A 22,436-nucleotide genomic window follows, 5' to 3' on the forward strand; every position below is an offset into this window, starting at 1 on the left:
CAGTATTATATTAGTTATATTCTTGTACATAGGAGCAGTATTATAGTAGTTATATTCTTGTACATGGACAGTGTTATAGTAGTTATTTTCTAGTACATAGGAGCAGTATTATAGTAGTTATATTCTTGTACATAGGGGCAGTATTATAGTAGTTATATTCTTGTACATAGGGGCAGTATTGTAGTAGTTATATTCTTGTACATAGAGGCAGTATTATAGTAGTTATATTCTTGTACATAGGGGCAGTATTATAGTAGTTATATTCTTGTACATAGGAGCAGTATTATAGTAGTTATATTCTTGTACATAGGGGCAGTATTATAGTAGTTATATTCTTGTACATAGGGGCAGTATTATAGTAGTTATATTCTTGTACATAGGAGCAGTATTATAGTAGTTATATTCTTGTACAGAGGAGCAGTATTATAGCAGTTATATTCTTGTACATAGGGGCAGTATTGTAGTTATATTCCTGTACATAGGAGCAGTATTATAGTAGTTTATATTCTTGTACATAGGAGCAGTATTATAGTAGTTATATTCTTGTACATAGGAGCAGTATTATAGTAGTTATATTCTTGTACATAGAGGCAGTATTATAGCATCTGTGTGGTTACATGGAGTTGTAGTATATTGTTGGTGTCTGTGTATCTAGTTTCGCTGCTCTAATCTTACACATTCTTGTTGGACACTTTTTGTAGTTTTTACTCGTCTAGGTTGTGTTTTTGTTTTCTTCTCAAGGATTTTCCCCGACTTCCTCATTACTGTGGATGAGATGTTTTGCTGCTTACATTCCACATTATATAGTGTGTTATTGTTGCATTGGCACTTTTTTTCCTTTCGTTTCCTGCTTTCTGACTTTGAAGTTTAGGTTACTAGATATATAATGGACGCTTGACATAATAGCTGGAATTTTTCTTTTGAAGAGGGATCTGCAACTGTTGAGGAACTACAACCCCTAGCATGCCTATGGGTCATGGCATTCTTCTTTTCATCCAAGGGAAGTGGCAGATGCTCAAACTTTTAGGCTTTCAGTGTTTCATTTGAAGCGATTTTAACTCTACAAATAGTGGAGGACAGCTGCGTTTCTCAGAAGCACAGAGTATTTCAGAGGTTTCGAGTCTCTATGTAGTAAATGCACATCTTTCCATATTATTGCTTTTCCAGCCTGATAAGAGAGCAGGGTATATTCAGTGATCAGCCATAACATTAAGGCTGGCTGCCTAATAATGTGTCTGTCCCTTCCTGCTGTAACTGGTTGAGGCATGGATGCCATAAAATATAGTGTCCTGTGGTATCTGCCACATTAATTCATCTGCAGTCTTACCAGTCTTCTCTATGCACAGCAAGCTGCTGGGAACAACCCCACAAGACCTGCCATAAGCTCGAAACTCCTCACACGACCTGCTGTAAGCTTGGAACACCCCACAAGACCCGGCGTAAGTAGGGAACATTCCACAAGCCCCGCCATAAGCTCAAAACTCCTCACGAGACCTGACGTAAGCTCGGAACGCCCCAGAAGACCTGCCGTAAGCTCGGAACATCCCAGAAGACCCGGGGTAAGTAGGGAACATTCCACAAGGTCCGCCATAAGCTCAAACCTCCTCACAAGACCTGCCGTAAGCTCGGAACATCCCAGAAGACCCGGGGTAAGTAGGGAACATTCCACAAGGTCCGCCATAAGCTCAAACCTCCTCACAAGCCCCGCCATAAGCTCAAAACTCCTCACAAGACCTGCCGTAAGCTCGGAACACCCCAGAAGATCTGCCATAAGCTCGGAACATCTCAGAAGACCCGGCGTAAGTAGGGAACATTCCCCAAGGTCCGCCATAAGCTCAAAACTCACAAGACCTACCGTAAGCTCGGAACACCCCAGAAGATCTGCCGTAAGCTCGGAACATTCCAGAAGACCCAGCGTAAGTAGCGAACTTTCCAAAAGGTCCGCCATAAGCTCAAAACTCCTCACAAGACCTGCCGTAAGCTCGGAACACCCCAGAAGATCTACCGTAAGCTTGGAACACCCCAGAAGACCTTCGGTAAGCTTGGAACACCTCATAAGACCTGCCATGATTAGGGAACACCCCACAAGACTCGCCAAAAACTTGGAACACTTATACAAGATCTGTCATATACTGGGAACACCTCACAAGAACCACCATATACTGGACAAGTCCCGGGGTATACCGGGAACGTCCCTCTTTGACTCAGTGTATACTGGAATTATCTTACAAGACCTGCTGTATTCCAGGAACACCCTTATAGGACCCACCATATACTGGGAGCATTTCACAAGATGTGGCGGGAACACCTAATGAGACCTGTCATATCAAGAAATCCCATGAGACCCACTGCAATGACCACCCAAAAAGACACTCTGGAACACTCCATAAGAGCTGCTGTATACTGGGAATAACCCATGAGAGCTGCTGTGAACTGGGAACATCTTGCAAAATCTGCTGTGTGACTGGGAACGCCCCTCAAGACCCGCCATATATCTGTCCTATTTTACAGTTGCCCTGATCCTTACAATTACACATTTTTCCTGTTTCTAGTGCATCAACTTTGAGAACTGATGGTTTCCTTATTAATAATAATATATTCTGCCCTTTACAAGCACCATAGTTATGATATGAGCCATGATTTATTGCTGTGGCTGAGGTGTGTATGTTATCTATATTTGTTCAGATAGAGGGTAAAAGTCAAGTATTTATACCAAGAAATTTACTATACGACTCTTATCGACCTCATCGCTGCCTCACACCCTCACAGCTGTAATCATAGCGCAACAGATATTCTATTCCAATAAACTCTGTATATACTTCATACTGTACAGTAGTCATAATTGAAAATAATTTTACTGTAGGGACATGTAAAACTAACGTGTGTCCTGCAATTAGCAGCACGGGTCCGTTGCCTATTTACAGGGTGAAAAGTAGTCACTGTGCTGTTTGGTATCATTGTGATTACGACACTAAACATGGAGCAAAGAAAGCCAAGGAGAGAGAGAGAAAATTATAGACAAACATGTTAAGGGTAAAGGCTATAAGACTTCTTCAAACAACGTGATGTTCCCGTTACTACAGTTGTACATATTATTCAGAAGTTTAAGGTCTATGGGACTGTAACCGACCATCCTGGATGTGTCCCCCAAGAGAAAAATTGATGACAAATTGAAGAGATGGACAATATGAATGGTACCCCAAGATCCAAGAACAATTGCAAGAGAGATTAGAGGTGAACTCCAAGGTCAAGGTCCATCGCTGTCAGGTCGCATTATCTATTGCTGTCTTGGCCAAAGTGGACTTCATGGAAGACAACCGAGGAAGAAACCAATAAAGAAAATCGTAAAGAAAGTAAGACTGGAAATTGCCAAAATTCATATTGACAAGCCACAACGTTTCTGGGGAAATGTCCTTTGGACAGATAGGACAAAACTGGAGCCTTTCGACCTCACATCAGCTCTATATTTATAGAAACAAAAATGAAACCTACAAAGAAAAGAACACCAGACTTACTGTGGAACATGGAGGAGGCTCGGTTATGTTTTGGGGCTGATTTGATGCATCTGGCACATGGATCTTTGAATCTGTGCAGGGTTCAAGAAAATCTCAAGACTATCAAGGCATTGAGGAGCAAAAAGTGCTGCGTAGTGTCACAAAGCTCAGACTGAGTTGCAGGTCGGCAGAATAATGACCCAAAACACAGCTAAAACCATTCAAGAATGGGTAAGAGCAAAGTTTTGGACTGTTCTACAGTGGATTCTAGGAGCCCTGATCTAAACCCTACAGAACATCTGTGGAAGGAGCTGAGACCTTCAGTCTGGAGATGCCACCCTTAAAATCTTAGCTGGAGGTGTCTGCTCATGAGGAGTATACAAAAATACCTGTGGAGAGATGCAGAAGTCTCATCGATAGTTGCAGAAATCGTTTGATTGCAGTGATTGTCTCAAAAGGTTGGGCAACAAAATATTAAGTTAAAGGGTCCACCATTTTTGTCCAGGCCGGAGTCATTCGTTTATTATTTTTCTGTTCAGCCAAAATTCAAAAAGCAAAGTCTGATTCTCATTACTGATATTGAAGGTACCAACAATTTTGTCCATGTGCGTAATTATATATGTGCATATAATCTGGTTATCTTCTGTATATATTTATTTATGTACAATACATGTAAAAATGATATGGACCTCACATAGAATCACACATGCTATTTGTTTTTGGTGTGTTTTGATTTTTGTTTTGATGTAATATCTGTAGTTGGAGATCAGAGTCTTCGATCCTAGTTCTGCTCGTGTGCCTCAGGCCATGGTGAAACGTAAGCTCCATCACTTGCCCGTTAAGATTCCGGACTCTATATATCAGTTTTTCCCAACTCCAGCCCTCAAGAGCCACCAACCGGTCATGATTTCCTTAGTATTGCACAGGTGATGGAATTCTTGCTTGTCCAAGTGATTCAATTATCACCTGGGCAATAAGAAGGAAATCCTGAAAACATGACCTCTTGGTGGCCCTTGAGGATGGAAGTTGGGGCATACTGCTTTATATGATTACCGCATTATGTCAGGCCGATAGTGTGCACTGGATCTGAGCCTTAGTATCGCATTTCTTCTTGACCCAGGCAGCTGAGGGACACTCCTTGAGGAATCGGTCACGATGTCTACACTTAATAGATTCCATCCAGAAGTGGGCAGCATCATCATCAGGTGTAACGGCCCCTTCCTGGTATATTCCGGTTGATCCGCACCCTAGCTGCTTACATATGAGAGAGACGGTAGGAGTCGTCATCACGTTATTACAAACCCATCCCCAGCTTCCATTATAGTAAATTTCCAGTTGTCCTTCGCATCTGTTATCTCCTCCCACCAGCCGGATGTCTAGGAACTCTGTCGAAAAATAAATTAAAACCATAAGACATTACTTTCACCAACAATTCTGCTTCAGAGCTGACGTCTCTCAGCATTCCTGCTTATTCAGGGTCTGGAGATTCACATTCTAGATAAATTCTCTAGGTTTTTTCTACATCGTAAAATAAATTCCCCCCAAAATTGCATTATATAAGGTCAGTGAAGCTGTGAGGGTTGTCTGATTACACGTTTTTGAGTTGTTCTCGTGGATTGTGTTCCGTGAAGTCACAAGTTGTTTGAAAAATTTTCTGTCCGTCAATTATTATTGAAATTGAGCTAAGCTGGAGGTAGGCCTTGTGACCCGCTTGCTGACTGTTTCAAATAACAACTGGCAGAATTGTGAATGCAGCTGTGGAGCATAATACAAGTTCTAACAGTTAATTTTATTGGTCTCCTCTTTTTTGAATAGCACCAGAGAGAGTGCAAAAATGTAAAATCTCACAATGATGATGAGGAATGGATAAAGACGTGGCTGTACTCAAGATAAACCATGTTCCCACTACTGAGGAGGAGACAAGTCCATCCTATAGTTCCCTGTCCATACCCAGATTGGGAGGTGTTTGATTTCAGCTCTTTGCCACTAAGGTATAAGTCCTTCAGGGACAATTTCCCACATTTTAGGCTTCAAAGATTAACCCTTATGGACTGGTTTAGGCTTCAGGACTGTATAGAAAGGACTCGCCATCTTACCTGAACACACAAGTCTTGCAACTTCCATTTCTCCAGACTCTACCTGTCTCCATGAGTTTGAAGGACATTCCTGTAATTTGCTTTCATGTCCTGCACATCTTACATCCTTCAGCCATACGTTCCCGACTCTGTTCTTCACGACAGTAGTGGCATTAATGGCACGTCCGCATTTCAGCTCTTTGCAGACGACATCAGCTTCGGTCGTGGTCCACGAGTCACCACTGACCATGGACCTTTGTCCTCTGTGATAAACCTGCACCGTCCCAGCACAATGTCCAGGGCCTTCCACCAGCTGAACACTTCGACTCTCTGCATTGGTAAAAAGGAATTATATGCCATGGTTCGTATTGTACAAAAAAGATCTGCAGGACCAAGTTCCAGCAGCTATAATAGTAGTCCATGGCTGGCAGACAAGAACCATGTGAACCTTATTCTTCTTCTGATTAGTAGGTTCAACACAACGTCATGACAATGACGTTGTGCCTGTCTTACTAGTCAGAAAAAGTGCTGAGGATGCCAGTAGATAAAAGGAGGTTCACAGTGATGTCTTCGAGGTCCTACGGATATTTTTGCTCATCGCTAGACTGGGTTCATACTGCCACATTAGAAAAAAGGGAAAATGTCCAACCTGAGCAGATGACTCCTGCATCTCTCCTGATGTCTGTATAGGCATCTGAAGCCTTGGGTTGGGTCTTCAAGCACTCTTTTATGTCACTCTCACTTCCTTGACATATGATGCTGTCCCATTGTATCATTCCATGCGCTGGCCCTTCTATAGTAAACGAATCAATGGCTTCTCCGCACTGTAGCTGTGTACACACAACTTGCGCATCTTTTATGTCCCATTGATGGTCTGTCACTCTGCCCCAGGTATCGTTCTGCAGGACCTCCACTCTTCCATCACAGTGACTTGTCCCATCTACCAGACGTAAAGATTCCATGATACCTGTTGGGTAAATCGATGAGGTTCTTGTGGTCAATATTGGTTGTACCGGCTTGTTCATGATTAATAATGAGTCTGGTACCTTGACTTGTACCTACCTGAACATATTACGCTTGCCGCGGCCTGGTCTGGACATAAACTTTTCCCAAGTGCTGTGTTGGTACATTCTCTGAGGTTGGACTCAGTACCTTTACAACGAAACTCATCTGTCCAAATCAGATCACTTTTTCCAAGATGAATCTCGTCAGGGAGTGATACTGCGCTGCCGCACTGTAATTGTCTGCAAAGAACATTGGCAGCTTGGAGGTCCCAGAACGGGTGGCACAGAGCGCCCCACTTACCGGCAACCATCATCTCTACTCTTCCTGAACATGTCTGACTATTGTTAGTTAACCTGAAGTCACTGCTCAGACCTGTGAAGAGATGAAGAACGTGAAGAGATGAGGAAGATACATCAAAAAGAATTTTTCAACTGGACCAACTGAGTTGTCACTCGCTTTTACATGGGGACACAGTCAAATGTGAATGAATCCACCAAAAAAATGTCAGATTTGTACAGTTGAATCTTAAATTTTTATTCTATAGAGCTCCAAACCCCGAAAGATGAAAATTATGGATAGAGCTCAGAAGGTTAACGCATACAGCTTTATTATGGCGGTCAATGGATAGTCAGTATGCGTTAGGCTCCTGAGCTCCCTCTAGTGGTGGGTACAAGCAATTAGAATTTTATCTTTAGACTCACCTGTCCTGCTATTCTCACAGATGACCCCAACATCATTTTTATGTCCACATCGATTAATTCCCCACATCGGGTGATTACATTCCCATATAACCGACTCTTCTCCAAAACATTTGACGTGACTCAACCAAATCTTTCCAGTTCCAGCTCCAAAGTTGACCGACTTGGCTTGTAGGTCATCTTCATGGAGGCCACCACATCCGAGTTGGTTACAAACTACGGTGGCCTCGGTGACACCCCAGTAATAGCCACACACGGTGCCCCATTGTCCTTGATGACGGACCATCAGCCGTCCCTCACACTCATTCTTCCCATCAACAAGCTTGACCTCCTCTGGTTCACCTGTGAACATACATGAGATGATTGGATGACCAGTTGGGTCATCATGGAAGCAAATGAAGGTCTAAGAAGAGGTGGTCGAGAGAATTGAGATTACCATAGGTCCCGGGTGTCGTGTGTGGAGGGCACAAGGGTGATTGCATAGAATTTTATCACCCTCCCCCCATCCCTGTTTATGAGATGAGCGACGTTGGCAGATTCTGCTTTTTATTGGAGCAGTGTAGTGAGTGACCACCTGGTGTTGTCTATGCAGAGCGAAGCAGTTGAGATAAGTTTGCCATCGGCTGCCTTGCTTTGCACATTTGGTGACAGGTGACAAAGCTCTCAGTATAATGAAGTGAACTTTGTCATTTCGATCGCTGTCTATGCAGAGTGCAGAATCCAATAATAACATTTTTGGAAGAGCAGCTCTGGAGCACAAACTGCTGCTCTACCTAATGAAAAACAAGGACAATTTTGCTGTTTGTCTCCTTGTTTTCTTGTACTTCACAAATATTTAAAAGCTTTTTTTATTTAATTTCTTGCTTTCCAGCTTTTACGAGATTCTCATATATTCTGCTGATCGGACCCAGGCCGTGAGATGTGTTATAAGAAAACTGTCAGCAATTTGGAGAAAAAGCGATTTCCTTGTTTTATCACTCTTCTGCTTGAATTCCAGAAGTTGCACAATATCCAACACAGAGAAAGATGCACGCGGCCTGAAGAAGGCATATAACATGGCAGTAAGCCCAAACATCGGGACTGTTGTGAATTGTGTTCTTGGGCTCCCTCCGGTGGTTACAAGTGGTAGCGCTGCTGTCTGTCCTTCACAGCAGTTATCAGGTGTGTCCACTCTGGACTGGGCTATTTAGTCTGGCCTCACCCTTTAGTCAGTGCCAGTTGTCCATTGTATTCTGGAGGATTCACATCCCTTCATGGTTTCTCCTGCTTCCTGGTCTTTTCACCAAGATAAGTTCTGCTGGTTTGCAGCCAACATGTTGTGGGCCTCATTGTTCAGTGCATTTCATGTTTTTTCTTGTCCAGCTTAATCTGTGTAAGGATTTATGCAGTCAAGCTGGAATCTCTGGAGAGGCAGATATACCCTCCATATCTTTAGTTAGATGTGGAGATTTTTGTATTTTCTGTGGTGAATATTTCCTAGTATTTTAATACTGACCGCATAGTTCTCTGTCCTATCTTTACTATTTTAGCTAGATTGGCCTCCTTTGCTAAATCCTGTTTTCAGCCTGTGTATGTTTTTTCCTCTCCTCTCACAGTCAATATTTGTGGGGGGCTGCCTATCCTTTGGGAATTTTCTCTGTGGCAAGATAGTTTTCCCTTTTCTATCTATAGGGTTAATTAGTCCTCCGGCTGTGTCGAGGTGTCTAGGATCAGTAGGTACATCCCACGGCTACTTCTAGTTGCGGTGTTAAGTTCAGGGTCCGCGGTCAGTATAGATACCACCTTCTCCAGAGTACGTCCAATGCTTATCCTGGGCCACCAGATCATAACAGTACAACTGGCCGGTGAAAAGACTAGGAAGCAGGAGAAACCATGAAGGGATGTGAATCCTCCAGAATACAATGGACAACTGGCACTGACCAAAGGGTGAGGCCAGACTAAATAGCCCAGTCCAGAGTGGACACACCTGATAACTGCTGTGAAGGACAGACAGCAGCGCTACCACTTATAACCACCGGAGGGAGCCCAAGAACAGAATTCACAACACGGGACATTTTCATGCACATTCCCCTTTAAGAAATGGTGATCTGCTCACCATCGAGCATGACGACCATAGCCTTCCCAGAAGCTGGAATGGTGGCCCTTCCTCAGGCCTCTCACTAACGAGGACTCCGTTTTGCCCAGAGTATTAATGGCCTGTTACCTGCACACGTGACCCCAACGTCTTGCTCGTGGTCACAGAACGGAAGTCCCCACATCTGGTGCTGACACTGCCACAGATTTGCCTCTTCTCCAGTGCAGAGAACATTACTGAACCAAACCTTCCCAGCTCCAGCCCCGAATGATGTCGCCTTGATTTCAGCACTGGAGGCGTCACAGCCTAACTGGCGGCAAACAACTGCGGCATCCTTCTCATTCCAATAGTCACCACAGACTGTGCCCCACTCCCCCTGGTGACGGACCTCCGGCCTCCCCTCACACGCACTGGATCCTTCCACGAGTCTCAGCTCCTGAGGACCACCTATGGGAAACCAATATGTATAAATATATCACGGTCATACAGCTGGTATAACCTGGGCATCTCCTATATATAATTATACAAGTACAGCTGGTATAACCTGGGCATCTCCTGTATATAATTATACAAGTACAGCTGGTATAACCTGGATATCTCCTGTATATAATTATATATGTACAGCTGGTATAACCTGGGTATTTCCTGTATATAATTATATATGTACAGCTGGTATAACCTGGGTATCTCCTGTATATAATTATATATGTACAGCTGGTATAACCTGGGCATCTCCTGTATATAATTATATATGTACAGCTGGTATAACCTGGATATCTCCTGTATATAATTATATATGTACAGCTGGTATAACCTGGGTATCTCCTGTATATAATTATATATGTACAGCTGGTATAACCTGGGCATCTCCTGTATATAATTATATATGTACAGCTGGTATAACCTGGGCATCTCCTGTATATAATTATATATGTACAGCCGGTATAACCTGGGCACCTCCTATATATAATTATATATGTAGGGCCGGTATAACCTGGGCATCTCCTGTATATAATTATACATGTACAGCTGGTATAATCTGGGCATCTCCTGTATATAATTATACATGTACAGCTGGTATAACCTGGGTATCTCCTGTATATAATTATATATGTACAGCCGGTATAACCTGGGTATCTCCTGTATATAGTTATATCTTGTAGATTGTGAGCCTTCGCGGGCAGGGTCCTCACTCCTCCTGTACCAGTTATGACTTGTATTGTTTAAGATTATTGTACTTGTTTTTATTATGTATACCCCTCCTCACTTGTAAAGCGCCATGGAATAAATGGCGCTATAGCAATAAATAATAATAATAATAATATCTGTACAGCCGGTATAACCTGGGTATCTCCTGTATATAGTTATATCTGTACAGCTGGTATAACCTGGGTATCTTCTGTATATAACTATATATGTACAGCCGGTATAACCTGGACATCTGCTGTATATAATTATATATGTACAGCTGGTATAACCTGGGCATCTCCTGTGTATAATTATATATGTACAGCCGGTATAACCTGGGCATCTCCTGTGTATAATTATATATGTACAGCTTTTATAACCTGGGCATCTCCTGTATATAATGATACATGTACAGCTGGTATAACCTGGGTATCTCCTGTATATAATTATACATGTACAGCTGGTATAACCTGGGCATCTCCTGTATATAACTATATATGTACAGCTGGTATAACCTGGGCATCTCCTATATATAATTATATATGTACAGCTGATTTATAACCTAGGCATCTCTTATATATAGTTATATATGTACAGCTGGTATAACCTGGGCATCTCATATATATAAATACGGTATATATGTACAGCTGATATAACCTGGGCATCTCCTGTATATAACTATATATGTACAGCCGGTATAACCTGGGCATCTCCTGTATATAATTATACATGTACAGCAGGTATAACCTGGGCATCTCCTGTATATAATTATACATGTACAGCTGGTATAACCTGGGCATCTCCTGTATATAATGATATATGTCCATCTGGTATAACCTGGGCATCTCCTATATAATTATGTATGTACAGGTGGTATAACCTGGACATCTCCTGTATATAATTATATATGTACAGCTGGTATAACCTGGGCATCTCCTATCTAATTATATATGTACAGCCGGTATAACCTGGGCATCTCTCTTGTATATAATTATATATGTACAGCTGGTATAACCTGGGCATCTCCTATATAATTGTATATGTATGGCTGATATAACATAAGTCATTTTATACCTGAGCAGATTACTCCAGCGTCGTATCGATGTTTACATGAGCTACTTCCCCACATTCGATGCTTACAGTCCCACACCGCTGCCTCATCCCCCACACACTTGACATTGCTGAGCCAGACTTTGCCTTTTCCAGCTCCAAATGAAGCCGCTTTAACTTGCAGCTCATTGGTGATGTTGCAGCCCAGCTGTCTACAGACTACGATGGCGTTACTGGTGTACCAGTCCAGACCACACATGGTGCCCCACTGTCCTCGGTGCTTCACCTCCACTCGTCCTTCACACTCATTGTCCCCACCAGCCAGACGTATCTCCTCCATTTCACCTGTAGGCAAGCGGAATACATTCACCAGATGGTAATAGTTGTAAAATATACTCAACACATTTATAATAAAGACCATAAGGGATACTGTTGTGATCCGCTTTTTGGGCTCCCCTAGTGGTGGCTGGTGGTACTGGAGACTTGTGTGTTCTTTTCTGCCTCAGCTCACCTGCTTCCATCAGTTTTGGGAGTTCCCTATTTAGCCTTGCTCTCCAGTCACTTCCTTGCCGGTCATCATTGTAACCTGAGTCTTTCAGTTGCATGTTCCTGCTACCAGTCTGCTGATCAGCTAAGTGGACTCTTGTCCTTTTTGTTTTGTATTTTTTGTCCAGTTTACAGTTTGCCATTTTCTGTTGCTGGAAGCTCTTGTGGACTGAAATTGCCACTCCTGTGTCATGAGTTGACACAGGAGTCTTAAAGTAATTTCAGGATGGGTTTTTGAAAGCGTTTTTCAGCTGACCGTGAAGTCCTCTTTTGTATCCTTCCTCTATCTAGTAAGTGGACCTCGCTTTGCTAAATCTACCTTCATACTGTGTATGTCTTTTCCTCTGAACTCACCGTTAATATATGTGGGGGCTACTATCATCTTTGGGGAATTTCACTAGAGGTAAGCCAGGTCTGTTCCTTCCTCTTCCAGGCGTAGTTAGTTCTCCGGCTGGCGCATGGCATCTAGGCAGCCGTAGGAATGCTTCCTGGCTAATGTTAGTTGTGTGGTAGATTTAGGTCACGGTCAGCTTGAGTTTCCATCACCCGAGGGCTAGTCTGTTATTTTGTGTTTCTGATGTTCCCATGCCATTGGGGAATCATGACAGGATACTGCATACCGAGATACATGATAAGATCGTGCCTGCAGCCTCCACTAGGGGGAGCTCCCTGTATACAGAGATACATGATAAGATCCTGTCTGTAGTCATCACTAGGGGGAGCTCCTTGTAAACAGAGATACATGATAAGATCGTGTCTGCAGCCACCACTAGAGGGAGCTCCCTGTATACAGAGATACATGATAAGATCCTGTCTGCAGCCACCACTAGGGGGAGCTCCCTGTATACAGAGATACATGATAAGATCCTGTCTGCAGCCACCACTAGGGGGAGCTCCCTGTATACAGAGATACATGATAAGATCGTGTCTGCAGCCACCACTAGGGGGAGCTCCCTGTATACAGAGATACATGATAGGATCCTGTCTGCAGCCACCACTAGGGGGAGCTCCCTGTATACAGAGATACATGATAAGATCGTGTCTGCAGCCACCACTAGGGGGATCTCCCTGTATACAGAGATACATGATAAGATCCTGTCTGCAGACACCACTAGAGGGAGCTCCCTGTATACAGAGATACATGATAAGATCCTGTCTGCAGCCATCACTAGGGGGAGCTCCCTGTATACAGAGATACATGATACGATCCTGTCTGCAGACACCACTAGGGGGAGCTCCCTGTATACAGAGATACATGATAAGATCCTGTCTGCAGCCACCACTAGGGGGAGCTCCCTGTATACAGATACATGATAAGATCGTGTCTGCAGCCACCACTAGAGGGAGCTCCCTGTATACAGAGATACATGATAAGATCCTGTCTGCAGCCACCACTAGGGGGAGCTCCCTGTATACAGAGATACATGATAAGATCCTGTCTGCCGCCACCACTAGGGGGAGCTCCCTGTATACAGAGATACATGATAAGATCGTGTCTGCAGCCACCACTAGGGGGAGCTCCCTGTATACAGAGATACATGATAGGATCCTGTCTGCAGCCACCGCTAGGGGGAGCTCCCTGTATACAGAGATACATGATAAGATCGTGTCTGCAGCCACCACTAGGGGGATCTCCCTGTATACAGAGATACATGATAAGATCCTGTCTGCAGACACCACTAGAGGGAGCTCCCTGTATACAGAGATACATGATAAGATCCTGTCTGCAGCCATCACTAGGGGGATCTCCCTGTATACAGAGATACATGATACGATCCTGTCTGCAGACACCACTAGGGGGAGCTCCCTGTATACAGAGATACATGATAAGATCGTGTCTGCAGCCACCACTAGGGGGAGCTCCCTGTATACAGAGATACATGATAAGATCTTGTCTGCAGCCACCACTAGGGGGAGCTCCCTGTATACAGAGATACATGATAAGATCGTGTCTGCAGCCTCCACTAGGGGGATCTCCCTGTATACAGAGATACATGATAAGATCCTGTCTGCAGACACCACTAGAGGGAGCTCCCTGTATACAGAGATACATGATAAGATCCTGTCTGCAGCCATCACTAGGGGGATCTCCCTGTATACAGAGATACATGATACGATCCTGTCTGCAGACACCACTAGGGGGAGCTCCCTGTTTACAGAGACACATAATAAGATTCTGCCTGCAGCCACCACTAGGGGGAGCTCCCTGTATACAGAGATACATGATAAGATTCTGGTTGCAGCCACCACTAGGGGGAGCTCCCTGTATACAGAGATACAATATAAGATTCTGTCTGCAGCCACCACTAGGGGGAGCTCCCTGTATACAGAGATACATGATAAGATCTTGTCTGCAGCCACCACTAGGGGGAGCTCCCAGTATACAGAGATACATCATAAGATCCTGTCTGCAGCCACCACTAGGGGGAGCTCCCTGTATACAGAGATACATGATAAGATTCTGTCTGCAGCCACCACTAGGGGGAGCTCCCTGTATACAGATACATGATAAGATCCTGTCTGCGGCCACCATTAGGGGGAGCTCCCAGTATACAGAGATACATCATAAGATCCTGTCTGCAGCCACCACTAGGGGGAGCTCCCTGTATACAGAGATACATGATAAGATCCTGTCTGCAGCCACCACTAGAGGGAGCTCCCTGTATACAGAGATACATGATAAGATTCTGTCTGCAGTCACCACTAGGGGGAGCTCCCTGTATACAGAGATACATGATAAGATCCAGTCTGCAGCCACCATTAGGGGGAGCTCCCTGTATACAGAGATACATGATAAGATCCTGTCTGCAGTCACCACTAGGGGGAGCTCCCTGTATACAGAGATACATGATAAGATCCAGTCTGCAGCCACCATTAGGGGGAGCTCCCTGTATACAGAGATACATGATAAGATCCTGTCTGCAGCCACCACTAGGGGGAGCTCCCTGTATACAGAGATACATAATATCCTGCCTGTAGTCACCACTAGGGGGAGCTCCTTGTATACAGAGATACATGACAAGATCCTGTCTGCAGCCACCACTAGGGGGAGCTCCCTGTATACAGAGATATATGATAAGACTCTGTCTGCAGCCACCACTAGGGGGAGCTCCCTGTATACAGAGATACATGATAAGATCCTGTCTGCAGCCACCACTAGGGGGAGCTCCCTGTATACAGAGATACATGGTAAGATCCTGTCTGCAGTCACCACTAGGGGGATCTCCCTGTATACAGAGATACATGATAAGATCCTGTCTGCAGACACCACTAGAGGGAGCTCCCTGTATACAGAGATACATGATAAGATCCTGTCTGCAGCCATCACTAGGGGGATCTCCCTGTATACAGAGATACATGATACGATCCTGTCTGCAGACACCACTAGGGGGAGCTCCCTGTTTACAGAGATACATAATAAGATTCTGCCTGCAGCCATCACTAGGGGGAGCTCCCTGTATACAGAGATACATGATAAGATCCTGTCTGCAGTCACCACTAGGGGGAGCTCCCTGTATACAGAGATACATGCTAAGATTCTGTCTGCAGCCACCACTAGGGGGGGCTCCCTGTATACAGAGATACATGATAAGATTCTGGTTGCAGCCACCACTAGGGGGAGCTCCCTGTATACAGAGATACAATATAAGATTCTGTCTGCAGCCACCACTAGGGGGAGCTCCCTGTATCTGTATACAGATACATGATAAGATCCTGTCTGCAGCCACCATTAGGGGGAGCTCCCAGTATACAGAGATACATCATAAGATCCTGTCTGCAGCCACCACTAGGGGGAGCTCCCTGTATACAGAGATACATGATAAGATCCTGTCTGCGGCCACCACTAGGGGGAGCTCCCTGTATACAGAGATACATGATAAGATCCTGTCTGCGGCCACCACTAGGGGGAGCTCCCTGTATACAGAGATACATGATAAGATCCTGTCTGCAGTCTCCACTAGGGGGAGCTCCCTGTATACAGAGATACATGATAAGATTCTGTCTGCAGCCACCACTAGGGGGAGCTCCCTGTATACAGAGATACATGATAAGATCCTGTCTGCAGTCACCACTAGGGGGAGCTCCCTGTATACAGAGATACATGATAAGATTCTGTCTGCAGCCACCACTAGGGGGAGCTCCCTGTATACAGAGATACATGATAAGATCCTGTCTGCAGCCACCACTAGAGGGAGCTCCCTGTATACAGAGATACATAATAAGATTCTGTCTGCAGCCACCACTAGTGGGAGCTCTCTGTATACAGAGATACATGATAAGATCCTGTCTGCAGTCACCACTAGGGGGATCTCCCTGTATACAGAGATACATGATAAGATCCAGTCTGCGGCCACCATTAGGGGGAGCTCCCTGTATACAGAGATACATGATAAGATCCAGTCTGCAGCCACCACTAGGGGGAGCTCCCTGTATACAGAGATACATAAGATCCTGCCTGTAGTCACCACTAGGGGGAGCTCCTTGTATACGGAGATACATGATACGATTCTGTCTGCAGCCATCACTAGGGGGAGCTCCCTGTATACAGAGATACATGATAAGATCCTGTCTGCAGCCACCACTAGGGGGAGCTCCCTGTATACAGAGATACATGATAAGATCCTGTCTGCAGCAACCACTAGGGGGAGCTCCCTGTATACAGAGATATATGACAAAGTTTTGTCGCAGCCACCACTAGGGGGAGCTCCTTGTATGATGCTTGTATACTCGCCTGCACAGATGACTCCGATGTCCTTCTTGTGGTGACAGATGTCTCCTGATTCAATGGTATATTTGCAGTGATTCAGAATTTCCTCTTGTCCATTACAGGTCACACTGGTCAACCATACTGTCCCATTTCCAGCACCAAATGAGGACACCCGGGCATCACGTCCTGGTGTTCGGAGGCACCCCATCTGTCTACAAACCACTTCTGTGTTCTTCATATCCCAGTCATCTTCACATATTGTGCTCCACTCTCCTCCAATATTCACCTCCACTCTCCCTTCACAGGGGTCCGATCCCCCCACGAGCCTCACTTCTTCTATGTCATCTGAGGAGACAATCAGAGGAATATCATAATCCATATTTGAGAATCTGAGGAGCAAAAAGATAAGCAGGGGCGGGGCTAAGTCATTATACCCTCCCCCACAGAACAAGGTCATAGGTCCGCAAAGACCAAAGAAGCATTGGCGTTACCCATTGTAGAGATTTCCATACATTTATAGAAAGTTGTATGTGGTGGGGATGGAGCTGTGTGCGATGCAAGCAGTGTAGACCTTACAGTGCCAGCACTCACCTGAAATGGCACCGATCACTGCCCGGAGCAGGAGGATCATAGCACTGAGTCGTCGCCTTCCTTCCATTGTTTTCTTGGTTCTATTAATGTGTTGTGATACACCCAATATCTGGAGCAGAAAATCCTCCTCCAGAATCATCCCAGTGGCCGAGATCAGGGCGGGAATCTTGGATATTCTCCACTTGTGTTTGGCAGAAGAGAAGGTTCTTATTGTCGGGAATGTGGAATATGCACTGTGTGTGGATTCAGAACGGTCAGACCCGTATATCACATCTATCTAGTGTCTATTTTCTACAGTGGGAGAAATAAGTATTTGATCCCTCACTGATTTTGTTAGTTTGCCCAGTGACAAAGACATGAACAGTCTATAATTTTAAGGGTCGGTTAATTTTAACATCGAGAGATAGAATATCAAAAATATAATCCAGAAAATCACATTGTATAAATTATATAAATTTATTTGCATTTTGCAGTGAGAAATAAGTATTTGATCCCCTACCAAACATTAAGAGTTCTGGCTCCTACCGACCAGTTAGAGGCTCGTAATCAACTCGTTACCTGTATTAAAGACAGCTGTCTTACATAGTCACCTTTATAAAAGACTCCTGTCCACAGACTCAGACTCAATCAGTCAAACTCTAACTTCTACAACATGGGCAACACCAAAGAGCTTTATAAGGATGTCGGGGACAAGATCATAGACCAGCACAAAGCTGGAATGGGCTACAAAACCATAAGTAAGATGCTGGGTGAGAAGGAGACAACTGTTGGTGCAATAGTAAGAAAATGGAAGAAATTCAAAATGACCATCAATCGACATCGATCTGGGTCACCATGCAAAATCTCACCTTGTGGGGTATCCTTGATCATGAGGAAGGTGAGAGATCAGTCTAAAACTACACGGGGGGATCTTGTTAAGACTGCGGCGACCCGTGTGTCGTAAATAGTGCCTTCCCCCCCTACCACCAATCCCGAAAAGACAACACAAACAGGCTCGGATGGGTTGAACTAGTCGGTCACAGTTTATTAATTTAATAAGCAGGGAGGGGCAAATTACATTTCGCAGCGGGCTCACAGCCGTGGGCCCAGTCTGCGACCGACCGGCGGCCAGCCAATGAGCGGCTACGAAGCTTCGCCCCTCCCTCCATTTCCGCTGTGACTTAAAAATAACAGTATTATAATCATCAGCTATAAATTTCAAGTAATAAAGCCTTTTGAAAACGTAACCACAGTAGTAAATATGTAGGGGAGGGAGGGTGGGACAATTGCTTCCAGAGGGTCAGCCGGGGAGAAAGAGGAAGGAACTGACCCCGGCACCTGGATTTAACCTTTGTGGGTGTGGCCAGATGCCCCTTCCTCTCTCCTCCCGTTGGTCCACTGGGCGTCCCAATTAGTGCATCACCTGGGGGAGTAGTGTGAGGGGGGGGGGAATAGGCACTGCACGCTGTTTCCTATTATCTTCATCTATAAGGGGCTCCGCAGTCAGAGGCACATTCCCTATGCGGTACCGTGCCTACCAGACTGCGGCGACCCGTGTGTCGTAAATAGTGCCTTCCCCCCCTACCACCAATCCCGAAAAGACAACACAAACAGGCTCGGATGGGTTGAACTAGTCGGTCACAGTTTATTAATTTAATAAGCAGGGAGGGGCAAATTACATTTCGCAGCGGGCTCACAGCCGTGGGCCCAGTCTGCGACCGACCGGCGGCCAGCCAATGAGCGGCTACGAAGCTTCGCCCCTCCCTCCATTTCCGCCACGGAGGATCATGTGTACTACCTACACGTGACTCCGACCCCCACCCTTCAGCCTTAGTGCCTGTTCGATACCGTCTTGTAGACCGGACAAAAATATGTCAAGACCAATGTTCGTGAGATGAATACCGTCGGACCTCAGCAATCCTGATTGGTCGCCTTCCAGTTGGTGATGTCGAACTACGATGCCGAATTTTGATTTTACGAATCTTGCCACTTTCAGGTTGACCTTTTTTCTTGATCGTTCTAAACCTCTTGGGTCCTTAGCCCCGTGCCAGACCGCACGCGGCACCATCTCCGACCACACCAATATCATGCCGGGTAACAGGTGGAAGAAACGCTCGATATCCGCTGTCATCGTTGAGCTGAGGTCAATACATCTCCGTTTTCCCAGATCGTTGCCACCCGCGTGCAAGACTAGTATCACTGGCCCTTTGGCCCTTTTAGCGATGTTGATGACTTCTGGGAAGATTTTTTCCCACTGTAGGCCTCTTATCCCTCTCCAGTTGACCACTACGTTCCTGAAGCCTAGATTCACGCCCCCCGGCCGCTGTTCGGCCCGCTTCTTTGCCCAGTAGATGTATGAATGTCCAACCACCCAAACTGCCGGTTTTTTAGCGCCTGGAAAAAACAAGATATGTTACTTAAGCAGGTCGGGCCTTATGTATCTGGCGAAGCATGCGGATTTCCACCGACCCAACCGCTGCACTTCAGCCTCGGGGATGCCGGCCTTAGCCGCCTCGGTGGCAGCCCCTATACGGAAAGAATGTGTACCGTATTCCGATGGATCGGCGCTAACTGCTTCGAGACACCGATTAAAAATTGTGTGGAACTGGTATTTGGTCAGGGGGGAGCCGTCTGCGTGTGACAGAAAGAATCTACCCGCCCCCTTCATTCCCGTGTATCTTTTTACTACGTTTAGTGGGCATACGGGGCCATCCGACGACTTAACTAGGACCCACGTCCCTCTCCCGGTGGGGTCGCATTTGGATTTGCGCACCCTAATGCGTAGTGCCTCGTTACATATGACGAGGTCTTCATTGATTAGCCCGCCGTCTAGTGAAGTTTTTGAACGTGGCACCAGCTCGCTGATCCTAAGCGCTCCGAAAAAGGCGATGGCAAACGCGGCTGACACTAGGACCGACTCGTAGTGGGAGGTGCACACCGATGGGGAAATCGTGATAATACCGTGTAGTAAACTCAAAGAAATGGGACGACGACACTCCTGGCTAGGTTGGAGCCTTTTCCAGCCTTTAACGGCTTGTCTGATGAAAAAATCCTTCGTCACGTCCGCCCACCCCGCAAGCTGGAAGAAAAAGGCTAATCCCGAGAGGTGCCGCTGCGCCGATGTTCCCGACGCGCCTCTTTGCCTGAGCAAATTCAAAAATTCGACCAGCACTTCGCATCTCGCCCGATCGCACCTCTCCACCGGTCTTCCGTGAATTAGTGAGCACCACTCGTCCCATGCCTTACCGTAAGCCTGCCAGGTAGCCGGCGTGACTGATGCGCGGATCAGTGGCATCATTGATTGGCTACCGTGTCCAAAAGGAGTGTTGGACACTGGACACCCGATGGTTGCGCGGTCGGAAGGAGAGCTTTGAAAGCCTGCCAATCGGAGAATAACAGAGCGTTAACAAGGTTATTATCAACAGACGTAACTGTGGCACGACACCAGATGTTGTGCTTCAAGCACAGTAATGCCAGGCGGCGTAGCAGCGCAAGCAAAGGTGGGGATGCAGAGGACATGCTGTTCAAGCTCTTTGCTGTGCCGGGGTGTTTTGTGGAGAATCTTATGTTCCTGTTCTCTAGCTGTGTGCCCCAGAGCTCTACTGCGGCTACGATCGCAAAGACTTCTAGCAGGGCAGGGCGGGAATCTTGGATATTCTCCACTTGTGTTTGGCAGAAGAGAAGGTTCTTATTGTCGGGAATGTGGAATATGCACTGTGTGTGGATTCAGAACGGTCAGACCCGTATATCACATCTATCTAGTGTCTATTTTCTACAGTGGGAGAAATAAGTATTTGATCCCTCACTGATTTTGTTAGTTTGCCCAGTGACAAAGACATGAACAGTCTATAATTTTAAGGGTCGGTTAATTTTAACATCGAGAGATAGAATATCAAAAATATAATCCAGAAAATCACATTGTATAAATTATATAAATTTATTTGCATTTTGCAGTGAGAAATAAGTATTTGATCCCCTACCAAACATTAAGAGTTCTGGCTCCTACCGACCAGTTAGAGGCTCGTAATCAACTCGTTACCTGTATTAAAGACAGCTGTCTTACATAGTCACCTTTATAAAAGACTCCTGTCCACAGACTCAGACTCAATCAGTCAAACTCTAACTTCTACAACATGGGCAACACCAAAGAGCTTTATAAGGATGTCAGGGACAAGATCATAGACCAGCACAAAGCTGGAATGGGCTACAAAACCATAAGTAAGATGCTGGGTGAGAAGGAGACAACTGTTGGTGCAATAGTAAGAAAATGGAAGAAATTCAAAATGACCATCAATCGACATCGATCTGGGTCACCATGCAAAATCTCACCTTGTGGGGTATCCTTGATCATGAGGAAGGTGAGAGATCAGTCTAAAACTACACGGGGGGATCTTGTTAATGATCTCAAGGCAGTCACCAAGAAAACCATTAGTAACACATTACGCTGTCAAGGTTTCCAATCCTGCAGCGCCCGCAAGGTCCCCCTGCTCAAGAAGGCACATGTGCAGGCCCGTCTGAAGTTTGCCAATGAACACCTCGATGATTCTGTGAGTGATTGGGAGAAGGTGCTGTTTGTTAGATGAGACAAAAATCGAGCTCTTTGGCATGAACTCAACTCGCCGTGTTTGAAGAGAAATGCCTACGACCCAAAGAACACCATCCCCACTGTTAAGCAAGGAGGCGGAAACATTATGTTTTGGTGGTGTCTCTCTGCTAAGGTCACATGACTACTTCACCGCATCAATGGGAGAATGGATGGAGCCACGTACTGTAAAATCCTGAGTGACAACCTCCTTCCCTCCGCCAGGACATTAAAAATGGGTTGTGGCTGGGTCTTCCAGCAAGACAATGACCCAAAACATACAGCCAAGGCAACAAAGGAGTGGCTCAAAAAGAAGAACATTAAGGTCATGGAGTGGCCTAGCCTGTCTCCAGACCTTAATCCCATAGAAAACTTATGGAGGGAGATGAAGCTTCGAGTTGCCAAGCGACAACCTCAAAATCTTAATAATTTAGAGATAATTTGCA

At 45.3% G+C, this 22,436-nt stretch overlaps 1 protein-coding gene across 1 annotated transcript; it reads right to left on the bottom strand.

Annotated features, from left to right (window-relative positions):
- Nucleotides 1-3,995: 3,995 nt before the first annotated feature.
- On the bottom strand, nucleotides 3,996-17,583 carry LOC143785393 (scavenger receptor cysteine-rich type 1 protein M130-like). The gene is made up of 9 exons (XM_077274198.1): nucleotides 17,430-17,583; nucleotides 16,863-17,183; nucleotides 11,609-11,929; nucleotides 9,476-9,793; nucleotides 7,276-7,614; nucleotides 6,632-6,946; nucleotides 6,219-6,536; nucleotides 5,591-5,899; nucleotides 3,996-4,879 (listed from the first exon to the last, which is right to left on the bottom strand). Exons 1-9 carry the CDS (start codon nucleotides 17,566-17,568, stop codon nucleotides 4,557-4,559), a joined length of 2,703 nt encoding a protein of 900 aa, XP_077130313.1. The 5' UTR covers nucleotides 17,569-17,583; the 3' UTR covers nucleotides 3,996-4,556.
- Between the last annotated feature and the right edge of the window lie 4,853 nt (nucleotides 17,584-22,436).

Source organism: Ranitomeya variabilis, chromosome 7 (assembly GCF_051348905.1).
Source record: "Ranitomeya variabilis isolate aRanVar5 chromosome 7, aRanVar5.hap1, whole genome shotgun sequence".
NCBI lineage: Eukaryota > Metazoa > Chordata > Amphibia > Anura > Dendrobatidae > Ranitomeya > Ranitomeya variabilis.

Excerpts from the sequence above, each read along its gene's own strand:
- LOC143785393 (XM_077274198.1), bottom strand. The coding sequence starts at position 17,568 with ATGATTCTGGAGGAGGATTTTCTGCTCCAGATATTGGGTGTATCACAA. Across the intron at positions 6,537-6,631 it reads GGCAAGCGTAATATGTTCAG|GTATCATGGAATCTTTACGT; the intron begins GTAGGTACAAGT and ends TTTACCCAACAG. Across the intron at positions 5,900-6,218 it reads TGCAGGAGTCATCTGCTCAG|AGAGTCGAAGTGTTCAGCTG; the intron begins GTTGGACATTTT and ends TTACCAATGCAG.